This window comes from Strigops habroptila, chromosome 3 (assembly GCF_004027225.2).
Source record: "Strigops habroptila isolate Jane chromosome 3, bStrHab1.2.pri, whole genome shotgun sequence".
In the NCBI taxonomy this organism is placed as follows: Eukaryota; Metazoa; Chordata; class Aves; order Psittaciformes; family Psittacidae; genus Strigops; species Strigops habroptila.
The window spans coordinates 70,337,161-70,357,315 of NC_044279.2; the positions used below are offsets into that span (position 1 = coordinate 70,337,161).

General features: G+C 36.8%; 1 protein-coding gene across 4 annotated transcripts in view; it reads left to right on the forward strand.

The window, feature by feature from the left end:
- The window catches only part of TRIM24 (tripartite motif containing 24), a 63,666-nt gene extending 45,806 nt beyond the window's left edge, over nt 1-17,860 (forward strand). For 3 of the 4 annotated variants that reach the window (XM_030478702.1, XM_030478705.1, XM_030478704.1), the window contains 11 exons: nt 1,615-1,880; nt 2,585-2,749; nt 4,288-4,467; nt 6,318-6,453; nt 7,604-7,676; nt 9,053-9,221; nt 9,762-10,075; nt 13,141-13,273; nt 14,664-14,738; nt 16,098-16,247; nt 17,097-17,860. In XM_030478702.1, coding sequence (XP_030334562.1) covers nt 1,615-1,880; nt 2,585-2,749; nt 4,288-4,467; nt 6,318-6,453; nt 7,604-7,676; nt 9,053-9,221; nt 9,762-10,075; nt 13,141-13,273; nt 14,664-14,738; nt 16,098-16,247; nt 17,097-17,306 — 1,871 coding nt within the window. In that variant the 3' untranslated portion in view covers nt 17,307-17,860. The remainder of the gene's footprint in view (nt 1-1,614; nt 1,881-2,584; nt 2,750-4,287; nt 4,468-6,317; nt 6,454-7,603; nt 7,677-9,052; nt 9,222-9,761; nt 10,076-13,140; nt 13,274-14,663; nt 14,739-16,097; nt 16,248-17,096) is intronic. The other variant, XM_030478703.1, reaches the window with a different exon arrangement.
- The last annotated feature ends 2,295 nt before the right edge of the window (nt 17,861-20,155 follow it).

A 20,155-nucleotide genomic window follows, 5' to 3' on the forward strand; every position in this document is an offset into this window, starting at 1 on the left:
AACCCATGGTTTTCTAGAATAATGGAAGGGAATCATCCTCTGTAGCACCTTTGGGTCAGTAGCTATACCACAGGTCTTAAGTCTGGAAAGACTTTTGAAGATGTGATTAGTCTTGGAGAGAACAGAATAAAAGTGTGGAATGGGTTTGATGATTGTTTGTAGTACAGTCAGTACCATTCTTTGACAGGGTAATTCCTTTTGTAGAGACAAAAAATAAAACAAATCTATTTTGACTCTAGTGAAATATTTCATACACCTGTATATAGGAAACAGTATTATTAATTTGCATTTTTCTCTGCTCATTTTATGAAACATTAACTAGACCTGTTACAAGCTTAATAAAGGGTGTTAGGCAATAGGTTGGTTTGGGTTTTTCAATTTTGTTTAACATAGTTCATATTTTTGTTAATGACTGATGTGATAGAATCGTATTAGAACATATGCAGCACCAAAATTACCAAGTGTCAATATGGGAATAGTATTGTTGATGTTAGCTCTGCACTACAGTATGTTGGCTGGCCTAACTCCCTCTGTGCCTGTGTCTAGATGGGGCACTAGGCTGATGCTACTCAGATATCTTCTCAGCTCTTGGGGTGAAAAAGACGAATATAAAATGCAAGAAGATTTTCCTCCTCCTTCAGATAATCTACCCCTAAATGAGCCAGGCTAGACTGCACAGGATCCACAGAGACAGGAGGAGAGGAGCTACAGAGAGTGATTTCAAGTTCTGCTGTAACAGTTGTCAAACTGTCATGTGGTGTACCCACCTCATGAAGTGAACTCTCCCAGGAAGCAGCCCTGAATCTCTCGGAGAGAAGGGAGTATGAGATGTCTATCTCCCACTTGTATTGAAAAGCTGTTGTGCAGCCTTCCAAAAATCATTGGAATTTTTTAACTTGTCTTGGACCATAACTTTCCCAACTTCACTCTGTTTCAAAGAAAGAAAGTGTCTCTGTCTTTTCCTGTACAGTGTGCTCTTCTGTTGAATCAAATCAAACTCTGTTCTAGGAATTCATGTTTCTTTGGATGAGGCATCTGGAACTTTACATGAGAGTTTTGTGTAACCACACTATATACCTCTTAAGATAAAATCTTTCACCCAGCATTAATTTCTAAAAGTTCCTGTCTAGTCATAATTCCTTCTAAGTCAGGGGAGAAAAAATATCTCCTGGAGGTGCCCATCACATCCTAGAATTGGTGGTGTGTAGCAACTGAAAGAAAGTATCATTTGAGTATTCCATGATGTTAATTCAGAGGCCAGGAAGATATTGTGATCCTTGAAGTTTTATGATACAGTTACATTTTTTTAATCAGATTATTTTTGTCAGATTGCATCAGGATACCCTTTTCCCTTTGCTCTCTTGCTCTTCTGGAGAGTCCAGGACACCTTTCTAGGAGAATCTACTATATAGAGGAGGCTGCAGCATAAGACAGTTTGCTTTAAAATGCAATCATTTCAGGGAAACAAAATAAATGGAGTCCTCTCTCTCATGTTTATCCATTCTTTACATTAATGAACGATGACTGCATGGTATAAAAGGAACTAAATGTGGAAAAAATAGCATTTTTGCTAACTGCAGTATTTTGGTATTCTATCTATCTGGTTTAAACTAGGTTCTTTGGTAATTGAAGATAAAGAAACCCCACCACATATGCCCAAGAACCCTGTGATGGAAACAAACTTACAGCCACCAGGCAGCTTACCTTCAAACCAGCTCTCCAAGTTCCCAACGCAGATAAGCTTAGCCCAGCTCCGACTTCAGCACATGCAGCAACAGGTCATGGCTCAGAGACAGCAAGCTCAACGCAGAGCAGGTCCAGTAAGTTTACCAAATCCAAGAATGCCAGGAGCCATGCAGCAACCTCCTGCTTCTCATCAGGTAAGTTCCAACTATTTCCAGAGGAGACTCTTTTTCCATGGCAGTGAAAGAGAAAATGAAGAAAGATAAGAAAAGAGAAAGAAATTAAGTCTAGATACATAACTTCAGATAGCTTCATAGCACGTGGTTACGTAAATGGGTTACGGAACATTTTCTTCACTGAGAATTGAATCAGCACTTTAAATTTGTCTGTGTGGTAGCACTCAGCCCATTTTTATAAATAAATAAAAAAACCAACATATGTTATTCAACCATATATAGTACTGAGTTACATGTTCTGTATTTTTGTCAAGCAATTAAAAAGTGAATCTGTCATTAATTTTTTTCCAAGGTTTTTTTGCGCAAAACTCCATGATTCTCCCATGTAACTTTAAAAGTTGGTAATACTCTCACTGGCTCTTGTCATGTATCTGCATTTATTATATCAGAATAATTCAAACCTATCTGCTAGATTTTTTTTTAACGTTAAAAATCAATGTGTTATGTGACCATTCAGATAAATCACAGATTCATAGAGTCAGCTAGGTTGGAAAAGACCTTTAAGGTCATCAAGTCCAACCGTTACCCCTGAAATGGTGTGTTACTATTTGCTTGCATCTAATTTTTTAAGGGTTTCAGAAGCTTAAAAGGTCCACTTGGTAAAAATTTGTGGAACATTGAATATGTATCAGCTAACTTGCAGAAGTTTGTTTGTTTTCATGTAGGCACCTCCACGCTTGATTCATTTTCAGAATCATAGCCCCAAGTCTAATGGTTCAGCTCTTCCTGCACAACAGATGAGATTTCCCCAAACTCAGAACCTACCAAGGCAAGCAATAAAACCCAACCCACTGCAAATGGCATTCTTGGCACAGCAAGCTATAAAACAGGTGAAGTTTCTTTCCCTTTTCACTCATCATGTAAAAATAAAACATCAAATGTGCTTTATATCATCTTACTTTTACATTATGTTTCTAGAGTGCTTTGCAATTAGAACAGAGACTGCATTTTCTCTGTGACAGGATTCCCAGTTTTCTTAGTGAGATATAACTGTCAGGTTTCATTTTGGCAGTTCTAAGCAACTGAAGCATTACAGGAGTGAGCCACTGTGTGTTCTATGTAGGTGTTTCATTCTCTTGTTTGCTATTACTGTGATTTCTGGCCATTTGTGCAAAACAACATGGCCTTGGTCTGCAAACAGCAATCAGTGAATAGATGAAATAGAAAATCCCTCTCTTTAGCTTGACTTTGCTAGGAACCAGGTAAAAGCTTGCCAAAAAAGCTATAGCTGCCGCCACTCTCCAGAGTATGCCACATACGAACTTCTACAGAGAAGGAGATTAAAAAGAAGTGCACAATTGTGGTACCTCTGCTGAGTAAGACTTAACTGGGGCAGAAGCAAATATATCATACATTTTCTGGATGCTCAGGAAGGCAGATCTTTGTTGAAAAGCATATTAACACATGAGTTGTTAGCTCTGTGGAAGGAAAGAGAAAATCATTTCACTAGAGGTAAGCAGGGAAGAATCAAATAAGACTGATCTGTGACCTGAGAAGTGGAGTAATACCATTTATCTTTGCAATGCTTATGATGTTAGAGAACTAATTTCAACTAAATTGAAGAAACTGTACAATATCTTAAGAAAACCTGTAGTAATAAAACTAAGTTGCATGTATTCTCTGCCTCTGAAAAGAAGATTGGCCTGTCTGTAAGTCTTTCTTTCAAGTATTTCCATTATCTGGTAATGTCTTTCTGAAACTCGAAACCAGTAAATAGAATGAGTGATTATAAAGGAATTGAACAGAATCAAATTTTGCCTACGGTTGCCATGAAATTCCATTAAAGTAGTTGAAAACTGCATATGTCTAAATGAGAAAGAAATTTAGTCTGACTTGGCTGTGCACTTCATATCATGGTGTTAAATGTATACGGGGGTGGTGATCCAGTCAGCATTTCAAATTCTTAATCACCTTAAGTTGTTAAGGGAAGCACAACATCAAATACTTGATGGTGTCCAAGTGACACTATAGCTATTTACTTAATAAAGCACTGGAGCAGTTGTGCATTCAGCCTATTATCTGTAATGCTTTTATTTCACTAAAACTGTTACATTTCTCCCACAACACTGTCAATGCAGCGTGAAATATTAATAGATACTTAACATGGAGATACAGCTTTGAATTTAAGAATTCACATTCATTTCTTCTATTCAGTTTTCAACTACTTGTCATCTTCCCTTGTCATGTAAGATTGGCTTTTGAAATTGGGTAACCTCAGAGTAAATCATGATTTTATGTTTGAATTCAGCTTCCTGAACTAAGCTGCTTGTGTAACTGCTGAGTTAGAACCAGTATATGCAGTAGATGTGATCAGTTGGAAAAAAAAAATCAAAATTATTGATTGTGGATTATTGTCTTTTCTTTTTAGTGGCAGATCGGTAGTGGACAAGCTTCAACTGCCCCTTCAACTGCAAGCAGCACAACATCTACTCCATCCAGCCCCACAGTCACTAGTGCTGTAGGATGTGATGGGAAGACATATGGTCCCCCTGTGATAGATTTGAGTTCTCCAGTGGGTAGCTCCTACAATCTACCATCTCTTCCTGATGTAAGTGTAACATAAGAGCAATGTTTTGTGGATTCTATTTTGAAGTAAGTCTTAATATTTGTGAGAATTAGAAACCTTTTAGTCTGAAATGCTTGCTCTGTCAAAATAAAACAGTTGCAGAAAACAACAATGCAGGATTGCCTACATGTTGCTGGCAATACTCAGAACTATTCTGGGAGACAAGTGTTAGGACAACTAAGAAAAATAACATTGCAGGTTGTAATTGTAATTGGACTTGTTTATTTGAGGGTGCATATTTTTCCCACACCCCCTATAGTGATACTAACAAAAATGAGTTAGTGTAGCAGTGTCCATAGATACCACTGGTTTGCTGATGGTATTTCTGGTAATTATAAAACATTTTTTAATATATTTTTAATTCATTGAAAGGGCTATCTTAGGTAGATGTTAACTGTTGGTGTACTGGATATATTCCTTATATCTTTTTCTTTTTGTACTTCTGTTCTTCATATATTCTCTAACATGCCTGTGAGCTGGTGATAGACAGAGCATCAAAAGATCATCTTTTCTTAAGCTTCTGACCTTCTCCTTCATCGTTTCTTCTTATTGGTACATGTTTGTCAAAGGTGCACGTTAGCTGTTGAGTTCTGGTCTGTTGACTTTATTCTTTCAAATAACTGTCAAGCCTATTTTTGTGGTCTAAGGTTTGTAGATATCTGGAATGTCATGGTTTTCTAGTCATAACTTACTATTAGTCCCTCTTTTCCCACCTGTCTTTCGTTCTCACCAACAAGCTCTCAGATAAAAGTGTTATATTTTTTTTAAATACAGAATCACAGTATCTGTCAGGCTTAAAAGGTGAACTACACAACACAATCATAAAACTACTAGTATACTCACTGGTCTGTGAGACACTTTAGTATACTGATTTTTGTGCACAGTATTATGAAGTCTTCTATTTGTATATGGTGAAGCTTATGCTGTTAAAATATATGTCCCAAATCACTGTAAATATGCTGGTCTAGCCAAGGCTTCAGCATCCACTTCTAGTAAGTCTAGCTTATAAACAGAAGTTTCAGTGATCAATGCAGTTTATACCAGTGAATTTGTGAGGTGTCTGGATAATTGAGAGAACTTATACCAAGGTGACCTATATTCTTAACATACATGACCTTATATATTGCAAAACTCCCTAACATTTCGAAAGGTCTTTTTATCAAACCAGAATGTGTAATTTTTCGGAAAGTTAGGGTGCTAAATTGGCAGTCCCTAAAACAGAGTTCAGTTGTCTGGCCTGGGCTGTGGGTGGAAAGAACAAGTGTTGGTTTGCTGTTTGCATTTTGAATCAGTATGCGTGGCTGCTGCCCAGAAGATATGTGGGACAGATGGAGTTGAGTGTTCTTTGACATTTTTCCAGTCCTGTTAAACACTAGTGGATTAATGGGTAGTTGTGTGTTGCTCATTATCTTTTTTTGTTTTTTGAATTTTTTTTTTAGAGTATATAAGGTGAGCATGTCAAAAAAATGTGTGGAGATAAAAATTCATCTCTTACTTCAGTGTGTGAAGGCTGGCTGTCTGATGTAAGCCTCCTCTGTAACTGATGTAGAAAAATTGGCACTTAAGGAAATATCTGATCTTAAAATGAAGCACTGTCTGGATGTGGCCATTTCTTTTCTGTTTAGAGAAAGCAAGATGACCTGTTCTAAAGTAACCATCTCACTTTTTAAATGGCTAAAGCTGGGTGAAACGCGTTTTGGTTTTCACCTTCAAAATAACAGGATGGCAGAGGAATGGGGTGTTTTGTTGTTGTTGGAGGGGGGTGTGTTTTGTGGTTTATTTCTTTTCCCCTCTCAACACTAACTGCTTTCCCTCTCTTCCCAATCTTTTAGATTGATTGTTCAGGAAACATCACACTGGATAATGTTGTAAGGAAGGATGACACTGCAGAGCAGAATCAGCCAAAACCCCCTTCAAACAGAACTGTGCAGTCACCAAATTCATCGGTACCATCACCAGGCCTCTCAGGTAATTGCAGTGTGATGCAATTTTCTGTTTAAGTAAGTAGTGTAATGGAAAAATGTAGTGTGGCAATGTTAACACTGGTAACAGAATTAGTTACTCATATCAAAGATGAGAAATATGATAATAGTGGCAAAGTTGTAGAAACCCTAGTAAGAGGTAAAGTTGAAGCAATATTTTAGCGTTGTGAAAAAAATGGCCAGATCTTAAAAACATGGAGGGAAAACAGTAGATTTTCTCAGATTGTACCAAAATCCATAGAAAAATGGCACTGTTAGAGGTACACCAAATTAAAACCTAGCAGCTGTAGTAAGAGAGCAGTATTTGAAAAAGCAAGATAGGATGTAACAGGAGGCAGTGGCTACAAATGGTGACTTGGGAAGTTCAATTTGGATATTAGAAAATCTTTTTTCACTGGAAGAGTGGTGCAGCACTGATAAAGGTTGACAGGAGAAGTTATTCTAATGGGTAGCTAAATGTGATGGACTTGAAGGACCCGGGAGATTCCTGTCACCATGACTGGTGACAATCAGTAGCTGCTCCTCACTCCCATTTCTTGATGTGACCTGTAGTGAGCCTCTGGGAGCATGAATTCCCAATTAGCGCTTGCATAATATTTGTGCGCTCACATGGTGTTTATGTGTTTCGGCAGATTAGCTGAGACAGGTGGATAATGTATTCACAGGTAGCACAAACAGCCCACTCTGGTTTCTCAGGACCAATGCTTTGCAAAAATATCGTTTACAAGTCTTTCAGCTATCTGGGTCCCAGACCCTTGGTTTCTCTCATATCCGGCCCTTAGACTTCTTCCTAACTTGCTAGCTTGTCTGGCTTAGTTTTCCTAGCAGATGTCCTGAGAGATCTGCTAGAATTTAATACGGTAAGACAAAACAAACTGCAGTGATCAGATTGGGGGCTCAGCCAGGCAAAGGTACTACCCATTAGCCTGCTTACCTGCAATGGGCCCCTTTTCAGTCCTCTCTTTGCCTCTATTATCCCATGCTTCTCACCCTGTCATGAATTTGTATTAAATGAGAAATGGTTTAAATAAATGACGCTGCATGAGAAATTTTCCCAAAAACCTGCGTACTTCTGAGTCACATCTCAGACTTGGCACAGACCTGTGTTTTGTTCTAATCTGATCCTTCTCTCCTAGGAGGTGTCAGTGTGACAAACATACACCCTCCAATTCGTTCACCCAGTGCCTCCAGTGTTGGGAGCAGAGAGAGGTAAGGACAGAGTTGGAAAGAGGAAAATGTAACTTCCACCTCCGTAGAACGTGCCTCAGTCTCTTCTCTCTTTAATGCATATAGAAGTCAATTTGCCTCACCTTCTCTGTTAACAGGCCAGGCCTGATGGTTGTTACAGCACTCTTTGCATTCTAAAAGTAGTAATTTCGTTTGTAATGTATTAATAGCACATCTAAAAACATATTAACTCTGTAAATGATGGCTAAGTTGGTGTTAGTAAAAGAATTCTAAATTAGGTTTTAAATTCAGAAAAATCTGCTAAAGGAAAAAGTTGCATATCGGAAGTCCTCATGGAACTATAAATTACTTCAGATTTAAGGAACTGATTTACAAGGAGAGTTATTAAGAATTTTCTACCATAATACAGTTAGTTAAGTGAACACTAGATATCTACTGAGAGTCTACACAAATGTTTTTATCCCTTAGTGATGGAATATTAATGAACAAATATATTTACACAACGTTGTTTGAAGAGTGCAGATCCATTAATGTGTTTCAATAAATTAGAGCATACATCTGACATGAGATTAATTTTTCATGCAGAGAAAAATCAGATGACAGTCATCCTACTTGAATTGAAAATGCAGATGCTTTTTAATATAGAATACCTTTTGTTCTATTCCATTTACACAGTAAATTCTGTGAAGGACTCTTATGAGCTGTTTAAATGTTCATCTGAAGAGTCTTTTACTTGAATTTAAAAAAATGTGGCTCTATCTGCTGCTGCTTGAATTAATTGTGTTGGATTTCAAATTCTTCATCATTATTAAAAATAATAAGCTGGTATTTTTGAGTTTGGTTGTCGATTCTCATCCTATTATCACTAAACACATGAAAAAAGACAGATCTAGTTCTAAAAGTAGAGCCCCAGTTTCAGTAGAGCAGCAAGGCTGTAAGAAACTCTTCCAAGATAATGTAAATATGTGTTTTATCTGTCAGATTCACTTGTGTGGTTTACAATGATCAGTTCTGCTCTGGAGAAACACTAGCCTTTCCCAAAATACAGCTGCATCTCCTCCAAAGTGGGATGATATTCAGTGGAAGTAGTTTTTTGTGTGTGACCTAAAAGAAACAGATTATTTGCAAATCTTGCACTAATGGGAAGTCAAACCATGAGTAATTCTCTAGTTCTGGAACTGCACCGCTAAAATTTTCCCATTTATAAAGCATTTTCCATATACATCAAAGGAACAAACTTGGATGTGCTATTACGTAAAAGTAATGCTGTAGTGCTCAAGATTCAAAGAAACAAAATGGATTAGCATCCTGAGGTCTTGGAAAGCATTAGTGTACAAAAGGTGTCCAGTTCTGATTCTTAATTTCCTTTTTTTCCTGCCTCATTCTGTCGTTTACAGTTCTGGCTCCTCCAGCAGGCCACCAGGAGCTGATTCTACGCACAAAGTCCCAGTTGTTATGTTGGAGCCAATCAGAATTAAACAGGAGTCAAGTGCACCAAATGAGAACTTTGATTTCCCAATTGTTATAGTGAAGCAAGAAACAGAGGAGGAATCCCGGCCTCAGAATGTAATACTAACAGTTGTAAAGATCTCCTTTCTCTTTGGAGAGTGTCCTGCATTTATGGGAAATAAAATAATTTACTAATATTTTGTTGGGGACTTTTTTGGGGGAAAACTAAAAAGCTAAATAAAAGGAAGAGGTGAAATTCAAAATCAAACTAGTTCTGCCAATTCAATTAACTGGTGTGATCAGAATGCTTTTTTCCATTGAAAACCTGGGAAGGTAGGAAATAGCTTGCAAACATCAAATTTTTGTGTGCTAGGAAGTGTTTCTGATACACAGTACACTAATATGTATATAAATAAGGTGCTAGACTTTTGGGGCATCAAAGATTAGGTTTTTATTAGTGGAGCAGTACATAGCCTTTCATACTCAATTTCTCATGTTTAGTTGCCTGTTATACTACAGTAGTAACTTTTGCATGCATGCATGTTGCAAGTTGCATGGCTGCTTGTGTATAACTTTGTTGTTCTGGTCAGTTTACTTGTTGTTAAGGTCATGTAAATTCACATAAATATTAGATATTTCCTCTGTTTCTTCTTACAGGCCAACTTTTCAAGAAGCATACTTACTTCATTGCTGCTAGATAACAATAATAATGCCACTTCTGATGAAGCTGTCTTAAGAACAGATGCACCAGACAGCACAGATGATCAGCCAGGGATACTGCAGGAGAACTCATCCAGTGCGAAGACAGGATGGATAGGCCCCTCTCACACAGGGGAGGGCAGAAAAGAGGATGATCCCAATGAAGATTGGTGTGCAGTATGTCAAAATGGAGGAGAGCTCCTTTGCTGTGAGAAGTGTCCCAAAGTATTCCATCTTTCTTGTCATGTCCCTACATTGATGAGCTTTCCAAGGTAATTATGACCTCTTCCATTCCATATAAACTTGCGCTAAAAGACACAAACTTTGTATTGTGAAATCCAGCACAAGAAGTTTCAGACTCCAAAGAAGCAGTGGTGTTTTTGAAATCTGGAATCCAGAAGTTTTATTAACTGGTGAAAATTGGAAATTACATTGAAACTTCAGTTTAACTTTATTGTGGCTGCAAAATCTGTAACAAAACTCTTCACTTATTTTACAGTTAAGCAAGATCACTTAACATCTAGGGCATCTATTATTAAAACTAGGCCACAGAATTACCAATCCATCATAAATGTTTTAAGGATGACGGAAAAGGTTTACATTTCTTTAATAACAATAAAAACCTTAAAGAAAAATCTAAGCTAATATAGTATTAAATATATTATTTACTATAGTGCTAAACATGGCTGCTCTCCAAGCATGGGATGTAGTGGCTGACATCTTCAAGTAATATCTCGGTCAATGTTGAAACAGGTAGCAGGCTTTCTTGATTGGCTGTTACAGAACAACTACTCAGTTTCTTGAGTTTCAAAATACAGTCTTAAATAGGTTGTTCTTATAAGCATTACTGGCATTTGCTTCTGGAATTACTGTCTTTGATGAAAATAAATGGCATTTTGCAATGTTCCAACTTGGAAATGCCATGCAATAAGCTTATTAGTATTAAAGGATAAAAACATCTGTCATAACATGCTCATTGTTTAATGCTTTTATAAATATTAGGTTTCATTATTAAATATCAGCATAGTTTGCTGGTGTAAAACATTTGGATAGCAACTTGGTTTTGATCATCTCTGTGCTACTCTGAGCAAGCATACTTTTGCAAGCATATCTACTCCTTTAAATGTCACTTGAAATGGCACATGAAAATGTTTCCTACCTTTTGAAGCTTCAAATTACAGTTTGGGTTTTTTGCTTGTTTTTTGTTTGTTTGTTTTAGTAAAATGATACTATGTTACAGCTTTGTGCCATAAGGAAAATCTAGCAAAGTTACAGTAAGCATTTAAACTAATAAACATTTGTGCCTGACAAGAAAACAAAAATCTTTAAGCAGGTAGAAAACAATGTATTTACAAGGCTTTGTTTCTATTAAAATTAAAGCATCAAGAATAAGTCTTTAAAATTTCTCTTTTTACTGGATCATTGTGTGGAAGCTGACATGATGATGTCTGGGGGCAAGGGAGGTAAAACCAACTTTTCTGACACCTGTTCAGATCTTTAAAGATGCGTAGTGATACAAGTGCACTGTGTTCCTGAACTTGAGAACCAGGGTTAGCTTAAGTTAGCTTTAGATGTATCAGAGTATTGTTCTCATCTTTGTGGGTTGTTTTGCTTTTTTTTCAGCTGTAACTATCTACTTAAACTTTGGTCTCTTAGCATTAGTTCCTGGTCTCTTAGCATTAGTTCCTTCAAACACACAAAATAATTCCTTTATTATTATGTCAGCAGTGTCAGTCTACTTCTTTCATGGTTGCTTTTTGTTCTTGCTATAGATGGATAGAACAGTTTCATAGAACCATAGAATCACAGAATGGTTTGGGTTGGAGGGGACCTTTTAGAGGTCATCTCATCCAACCCCCCTGCAATAAGCAAGGGCATCTTCAATTAGATCAGGTTCCTTGAAGTCCTGTCCAACCTGGCCTAGAATGCTTTCCAGGGATGGGGCATCGACCCATCTCTCTAACCTGTTCCAATGTTTCACCTCCCTCACCATAAAAAATTTCTTCCTTATATCTAGTCTGAATCTATGTTTCTTTAGTTTAAAACCATTACTCCTTGCCCTATCACTGTTCCTTTATAGATTCACAAGGTCACTGCATCTTTCTTCCTCCACTCCAACCCACCACACTCTTCCTGATTCTTGACATTTAAATGCGTCATTCTTCCATCTTTCATGCTTCTTGTTTTCTTGTATCAAAAGATATTTAGGTCATAGCCTATATCAATTTTTGTATATCTACCACATCATTTCTGAGATGCTAGTCCAGGCACCGAGGTGACACTGTCATATAAATAACTCCAGTTAAGACAGTAGAAGGTAAAAGTCTCTTTGAAGTAAAATGCCCATTGCTCACTACTGTGTGCTAAAACTGATAGTGGAAATTTTTAGATTACTCTTACTAAAAACCAGTAAGATTTTTTTTTTTGGAAAGCGTCATGGTTTAAGACAGAAAGTCTCATACCTTACTACTGAAATTAATTTAAAAGTGCTGCAGAAACTGTAATATACCCCTGAGTAACTAACACACAGAGCTCATAGCTGGTTATTGCTGAATTCTACTATAAGAAGTACAATTCAGCCCTCTTGTGGTTATCTGCAAGCATGCAAGTTTCTTCATTTGTGGAGAAATACATTAAAAACATAGAGCTTTCATAGGTTTTTCAGCATTTAGAGGTTCAGAAATTGTATTAGAGAATCAGTTAACATAGCTTGCAGAACTAATTTTGTCCTAATCTTATGTTGTTATTTAAATCTATAGTGTTTTCCTAGACCAACTGATAAAACCAGGAACATCTGAAAGTTTCAGGAAGTGCAGAATTCCTAGCTTTCAAAAAAATCTTGTCTAGGGTAATCTATGTAGAGTAGTAATACATTGTAGATGAAGCTTGTAGAAGGAATGTATAGTTCTCACCGTATACTTTTTTCCTTCCGTTTGGCCTATACAATTCCTTCAGTGTCTTGGTAGTTAGGCAACAAAACAGTACAAAACCAAAACAAAATAGTGCTTTGCTTGAATACTATGAGCTCAAGTGAAACATTTCAGTACTAACAAAGGTAGACACAGTTTGTCTGCTATGACAAACCTTTTTTCCATTATGACACCTTTAATGACACCAGTGCCATTAAAAAGGAAACAAAGTTCTAATACAGCATTTTTATCAGCAGCCTCTGCCTTTTCGTAGTGTTTAAAAAACCACCACCAACAAAACAACACATGATGCCGGGAAAAAAAACCCCAAACACCCCACAAATAAGGAACTTATCCAGAAATATATGGACAGCCTTTTCTGAGGAGTGTGCTATGTCATTGAGATCAATGTGTCTGTCTTTTTTTAGTGGAGAGTGGATTTGTACCTTCTGTAGGGATTTGTCCAAGCCAGAAGTTGAATATGACTGTGATAAACCTGATCACAATTCTGAAAAAAGAAAACTGGAAGACACTGTGGGTTTGGCGCCAATAGACCGCAGGGTAAGGATAAAATGAGTACTGTCTTGCTGCTGCTTGTATTCTGAAATGTATGCATCTTTTTAAAAGTGATGGTAAGAAAGGAGAGTTAATTTCTTAAAATAAGCTCTGAGATCATAGCAGCCTTCATGTAAGCATGCTGAAAAACACATGAATGTCTGAGAAATGGTTGTGGTCTGGTGCTCTGAACTGGGACTGTGTGCTAGGAATCACCAAGTGCTGTTTCTAAGAGAGCTCTCAAACACATTGACTTTGCACTGAGAATTTTTTTCTTTGTGCTTTCCAAATTTGGCATAGGTTGATGTTATCAACTGACGGTTTTAGTCACTTTGTCAGCATCCTTATATAAAATTAAGGTGGTTCTTTCACAATGAAGATATACAGAGATACAATACTGATCCTCTAGAGATTACCACAAGAATAACTGCTATCCTTTTTCAGCTTTGAATGTTCTGGTGAATAAAGCTACAAAAGAAGCAGTGGGTCTCACAACTTCTTTTTCTTTCCCCTTAAACCTCAGAGTTAAAAGAAAAAAATTGTGTCTTTGAGCAGACAGCTGAACTGTTTGACAGAATCTTCTGGATTCTTGGGGTTTTGGGAGGAGGGAGTGTTTGCCTCTTTTTTTACTTATTTCTTTGTAGGGTTTTTTATTATTTAAAAGGGGGTTTTAAGCAATTTTGAGCTGTATTGAAAACTTTTAGCAGTGTTTTGCTTGCTTTCAGGTGGCAACTTCTATAAATACACTGAAATTGGTAGTTTATTTGGGGTCTTAATCTACCTGCTGGTATTTACATGTGCTGCTATCTAAAAGGAAAAAAGCTAGCTCCGGTTGTATTTTGTCTTAAATGTAAATTATAAAAATGTAAGTAAGTCCTGCAACATTCTGATAAAAGATGAGCAAGCATAAAATTACACATAACTATTTTTAGAATCTTGAGGATCAAGATGCAATTTAATATACTTGGATACACAAAGAGAAGAGGTTCCTTCCCACTGCTAACAAAAAGCACTATAGGCTTTGCAGTTACAGAGCAGTTATATCCAGACCAGGAAAAACATTACTGCTATCTCTGAATATTTGCAAAGCACTAAGAGCCATGCATGCTTTCTTTATTCCCTGGAATGTTTGCTGGGCTCGGCAAATGCTGAATAACACTGTTAGTAATTGTATGAGATTTCATAGCATGCATTTGAGAGTTGATAATAGTATATCTATTGTAGAGAAGGAATACTGTACTTAATCTTGCTTCCAAATGCAATTTCTGTGCTTACTTTTCTGCTTAGGGTATGAGGGAGTACAGAGCATGTGTTTTGTATTTTATGTAGTCTGTTATTTTAGAACAAATCATGCAGGGTTCTCTAATTACTTGTGTATCTATTTTTCTTGTCACAGAAGTGTGAAAGACTGCTGCTGTACCTCTACTGTCATGAAATGAGTCTTGCTTTTCAAGATCCAGTTCCTCCCACAGTATGTACCTTGCATTTTACCGTTTTATGTTAAGAAGCATAATTGGCATGTTTCTAATGGCATTTTTATGTCCTGTCATTATCAGCAGTCAAGTTTCCCAGACATTGAGTGTATTAAATGTGTTTAATTTTAGTAGTACTGTCTGAAGGGCAGTTAAATGTTGAAGCACTGGGTTGGAAGGTGATTTACTAGTAAAATACCTTAAGAAATGATTTTACTTAATACTTCGAATATAGACATAAAAAGTACGTTTTAAGCTGATTTCAAAATGCTGAGTGATATCACTGAAAAGGCGAATTGGGATATGTTGTTTGGTTTTGGATTTTGGGTTGGGTTTTGTTTTTTTTTTTACCAATTTACTTGGTTTGAGAATTGAGAATTAGGGTACTCCATAATACTAATATGATATTGAATTTCTTCATATTAGCTTGAAATGTATTAGTTTAAAATGGTAAACAATACCTGGGTATATTGGAAGTCCAAGGGTACTCAGAAGAGTTACCAGTGTGATCAGGTGAAAAGTACCTCTTTTATGCTCTTCAAGACAAGTCAATGGGAAAAAAATTCATCAAGAAGTAATATGCTCCTATGCACCCTTTTCATTCCATTTGAATAAAAATTTTTCTTTTGAAGAACATTAAATAGAGTTTAATAATAAGAAATGGCACAAGAGATAAGTTGATTATTCATATAATGGTCATGAAATAGTAAATTCAAGTATTATAACATTTCTTTTAAAATGTGAATTGACTTAGGAAAAAAGTATAAAACCATTATAATTGGCTTTCATAGCTCATTTTCTAATTTCTAATTCTTTCTAAAGAAAGAATAAATCTTAATCCTACACCCACAGTTTGAATGCCAAAATCATCTATGTATCTCTGAAATTTGCCACCATTTCCAAGGATATATTTCATTAATTTTTATTTTTGAATGCATTAATTCATAATGCATTAAAAAAATTCATTTTAAGCAACCCATGTACCATCCCCATTTGAGTGGGTTGCCAAAGTTAACATATGGTGATCTTGAGAGTGAAACTTAATAGATGGCTTATTTGACTACATCCAAAAATAGTGTCCAAATTGCTTCCTCTATTGTTTATAATCATTGTAGGTGAGGGGTTGTTTTTATTTTATTTTAAAATAGGAGTATATTTATTTTAGCCAGCAAAACTAGCATACATCACTGTTAGTCCAGAAACTGTTTGCATATACGTTAAAACTACAATTCTTACATCTTAGAATTGTAATTTGAAGATGAGACTAAATCCTGCTTTCTCCCTCAGAGCTAAAGCTTTATAAAACAGTAAGTAATGAATATGACTGCATTCAGTAAATTTTATTTTTCTCCATTTAGGTTCCTGATTACTACAAAATAATCAAAAAGCCTATGGACTTGTCAACCATCAAGAAAAGACTTGAAGTGACCAATTCATTCTACACAAAGCCAGAAGATTTTGTGGCTGATTTCAGACTGATTTTCCAAAACTGTGCTGAATTTAATGAGGTTAGAAAAGCAGATACTTTATCTGGTTTTGTAGGCTTAGTTGCTTTTAGGAAAACTGTAGTGGGGGTAGAACTTACAGCATAAGAATTAATTGTATTAAACTTATTTTGATGATGAGACTGCAGTGAAAACATCACATTTGAAACTGCTGGGGTGCTAGATGACTATGTAGTGGAGATCCTTCCACAGAAGGAAAGGGGATTGTATCAGTTGTGCTAGCTGAATGGCAGGATAGCAAGTAAAGAATAGGATGATTATTTATCATAGAGATTAATGGTGGCCATTTGATTTTAAAAATTGGTTTAATCCTCCTTGCCTCAAATATTAAATTCAGTGGGTTTTTCATTCTGGGAGGTCTGTACTCACCCTTATGATTTCTAGTTGCATGTTTAGTGATTGTTATTACCCTCACTGCGCATAAGGGAACAAGAGATGCGGATACTGAGTGGATCAGACATTCCAATACATTTTAACATCCTGAAGGCACACCTATATATTTTACAGCATAACCCAACTGTCCTCTTTATTTATTTCTTTATTTATTTTCCAGTAAGGATCTCAGAGTTTTTAGAATCTCTTTAGATAGCTTTCAGGATGGCAATATGGCTTTTGCAATTGGATTGTGTGATAATCCATCAGTGAAAAAGTCATTGGAGGTGTTGGCCAAAAGATCTGTCCTCACCTTCTGTTTTGCAGGCTTGTGGTCTTTCGGACCGTGTGTTCCACAGGTGTCATTCTTGCTGCTGATTGGGTTTTTGGGGGTAGTTTGTAAGAGCACCTAAAAGACCAAATGTGATCTGAGTATAAACCTATTTTGTGATGCAGTGATGTTGTTAATTTACTCAACAGCCCGATTCAGAAGTGGCTGATGCTGGCATGAAACTTGAAGCATACTTTGAAGATCTTCTAAGGAACCTTTATCCTGAGAGAAAGTTCCCTGTACAACCCAACTGCCAGAGTGAAAAGGATAATCCAGAACTTACTGATGACTCAGATGATGATGTTGTACAGCCCCGGAAAAAACGCCTCAAAGGAGAAGACCGTCAGTTGCTCAAATGAGCTGCATGTGTTGCTACAGAACGTTTTTTAAAAACTAAAAGTGTTTATCAATCACTATTAATTGTGAAAAGGGAAAAAGTCGTAACTGCTTTGACTTGTAGTTTGTGGATATTTACTAGACTTTCCGCCCCTTGTCTGAAACACAAATCTAATGGAGATTAAGGCACATGGAAAGCTTCTCTAAAGTTCCAAGCTTTCGTCGTACTTCTGGAGCAGCACAGAAAATGCCATTTGCGTGGCATGACAGCTGTTTAACTTTACTTTGACAAAGAAATTTGTATAGAACTGAACTTTAAAACATTACATGGGTTCAACATGTGGCTTTCTGAGTTTGAAGAAAATGTGATCTCACCAGACTTTTTAATTTTACCAAAGGCATGTGGCTGGCCATGATTTGATTTCTTTGTACTGTATTTAACACAAGCCATGAAAACAGATGGTGTAATATTGTCCTGCAATACTGACTCATACAATGAAAGTGTAGTTACCCCCAAAGAAGTTATTGGTAATTTTAAAATGTAAGGGAGAGTGTATTAAAAATAACTTAAAAAAAAGAAAAAAAAAGGGGAATTTGGTTGGGAGTTTTTAATGGAGGAAGTGAAGGACAGAATTATTCTTGTTTTGCACCATTTTTCTTACCACCAGCAAGAAACAATGGTATTCCTGTACTATTTTTGCTTAACAGGTGTCTCAAGTTTTGATGTACTTCTGTTTAATGGAGTTGATAACAAAGTTTCGAGGAGAAAAATGTTTGCTCACAACTATCAGCCAGTCTGTGTGTATGTTTAGAATGGGGGGGGGGGGGTGGTGAGGACATCCTTTCTGTCCACAAGCTCTTGTTTTTCCAAATTTCTGAATGTCATTGTCAGAATACAAACAGCATCATTATTCACTTGGAAGTACAAAGTTTGAAGAGGCAGACACAAAAGAATGATACTGCTCTTCAACCCTCATCTGTCCATGTTAAAATCACCAGAAGATGAGGACAAATTACCTTTTTTTTTGTTCTGTCTACTTTCCAGAAGCACTGACAACAATATAGATGGTTGTTTCTGCCCTCAGAGATTGTGGAGTTAGTTAGAGAAGTACTTGTCTGTTTTTGCTCCAGCTAGTAGTTTATATTCTTAAATGAAAACTGAGTTGTTGTGAGAGCAGGCAGTCTGTTGGATTAATTGAGCTCTGATTGTGCCAGAATTTTGCAGATGGACTTATGAAGACATCTGAGTGTACACAAGCCACCTTCTGATTGGCTTTGTAGCACTGATGTGGTGTTGTGCATAGATCATTGAGAAGACTAGATACAAGTGCTGCTTGTGCCTCCCTGCTGTGTACATATGCACTCAGAAAAAGGCCTTTTTTTTTTCCCTCTCACTGGATGAGATACTGTCCACCTGCCTTTGTCATAGGGTGGCACTGCATGCTTAAATGTAGTGGACTCCAAGAAAAGAACATTCAGTTGTGTTTGCAGCAGCCTTTTACATTGCTTTTGAAATTGGTTGATATTTAAGCTTCCCAGGCTAACCATTCATTTTCTTTTTTTGTTGTAGTTTGGTTTCTTTGGTTCGGTTTTGTGTTTTTTGTAGAAAGTTTATTACCTGAGAAGAGTTGCTTGCAGCAGGAGTTTTGCCATCCCAGAGTACCAAAAAAAAAAAGGAATAGAGATGAAGGAGCAGAACAGGAAGCTGAGGGAGACCATTCTAACAGAACAGATGTGATCAGTGCACGCTGCAGTAGCACAGACTTGAGAAATAAGAGGCACTGCCACTGCAACATTTGATACCTTCTCCCCTTTGCCTCAGTCCACTGAATGGTGGCTGGTTTCCTTTTTTTTTTCTTTTTTTTTGGGGGGGGGGTGGGGTGGGTGTGTTTGGTTGGTTGGTTTGGGATGGTTGTTTTTTTGCTTGGGGGATATGGACTTGTAATGTCACTACTAATAGTACTGGTAGTAAAGAGTCTACATTTCAGTTCATGGGACAGGTAAAAAGCATCTATTTATTGAATCATAAGAAAAGGAATGACCTTAAGAAATTTGTCTATACAAATCATAGCTCTTGCACTGTTCAGTTGCAATTTTTAATAATGGAAATGGTATGGAGAAACAATCAACATCAAATGCAGCTGCCAGGAAATGACAGATTCCAAAGGTTTATTTTTCTTTCCAACCCAATCCAACATCAAACACTCATTTTCATTTTACTTGCTAAAAAGGGGAAAGAAAAAAAACATACATTAAAATTAATAAAATGCACATGAAAACCAACAGAAATGGATACAGAGGAAAATAATATGCATTTGGATCTGTCAAAATGGTCTTGCTTCTGGTAGGCAAACCCTGTGACTGCTTTGGGAGTGGACTGATGAGTAAATATGCTTTTTAAATGTCATTTTCTAGATTTGACAAAAAGTTACTTACATTTTTTTTTTTTAAATTTAGTTGCTTCATTTAGTGCTAGTTTAAGGAATACATCTATTGTCTGGAACCTTCTGTCTAAATATTGCCATAGAATCATAGAATAGTTAGGGTTGGAAAGGACCTTAAGATCATCTAGTTCCAACTCCTGCCATGGGCAGGGACACCTAACACTAGACTATGTCACCCAAGGCTCTGTCCAATTTGGCCTTGAACACTGCCAAGGATGGAGCATTTACCACTACTTTGGGCAACCTGCTCCAGTGCCTCGCCACCCTCACAGGAAAGAACTTCTTCCATGTTAAAAGAGCTTTTACATTATGTGTTTGAATTCTTGTATGGGTTGGATGACTGTACTGTGTGAGGCCCTTGGACAGTATGTTCAACAGTCATGATTCAGCAATCCCTGAATGACTATGTACACAAATGTAATCTCTGA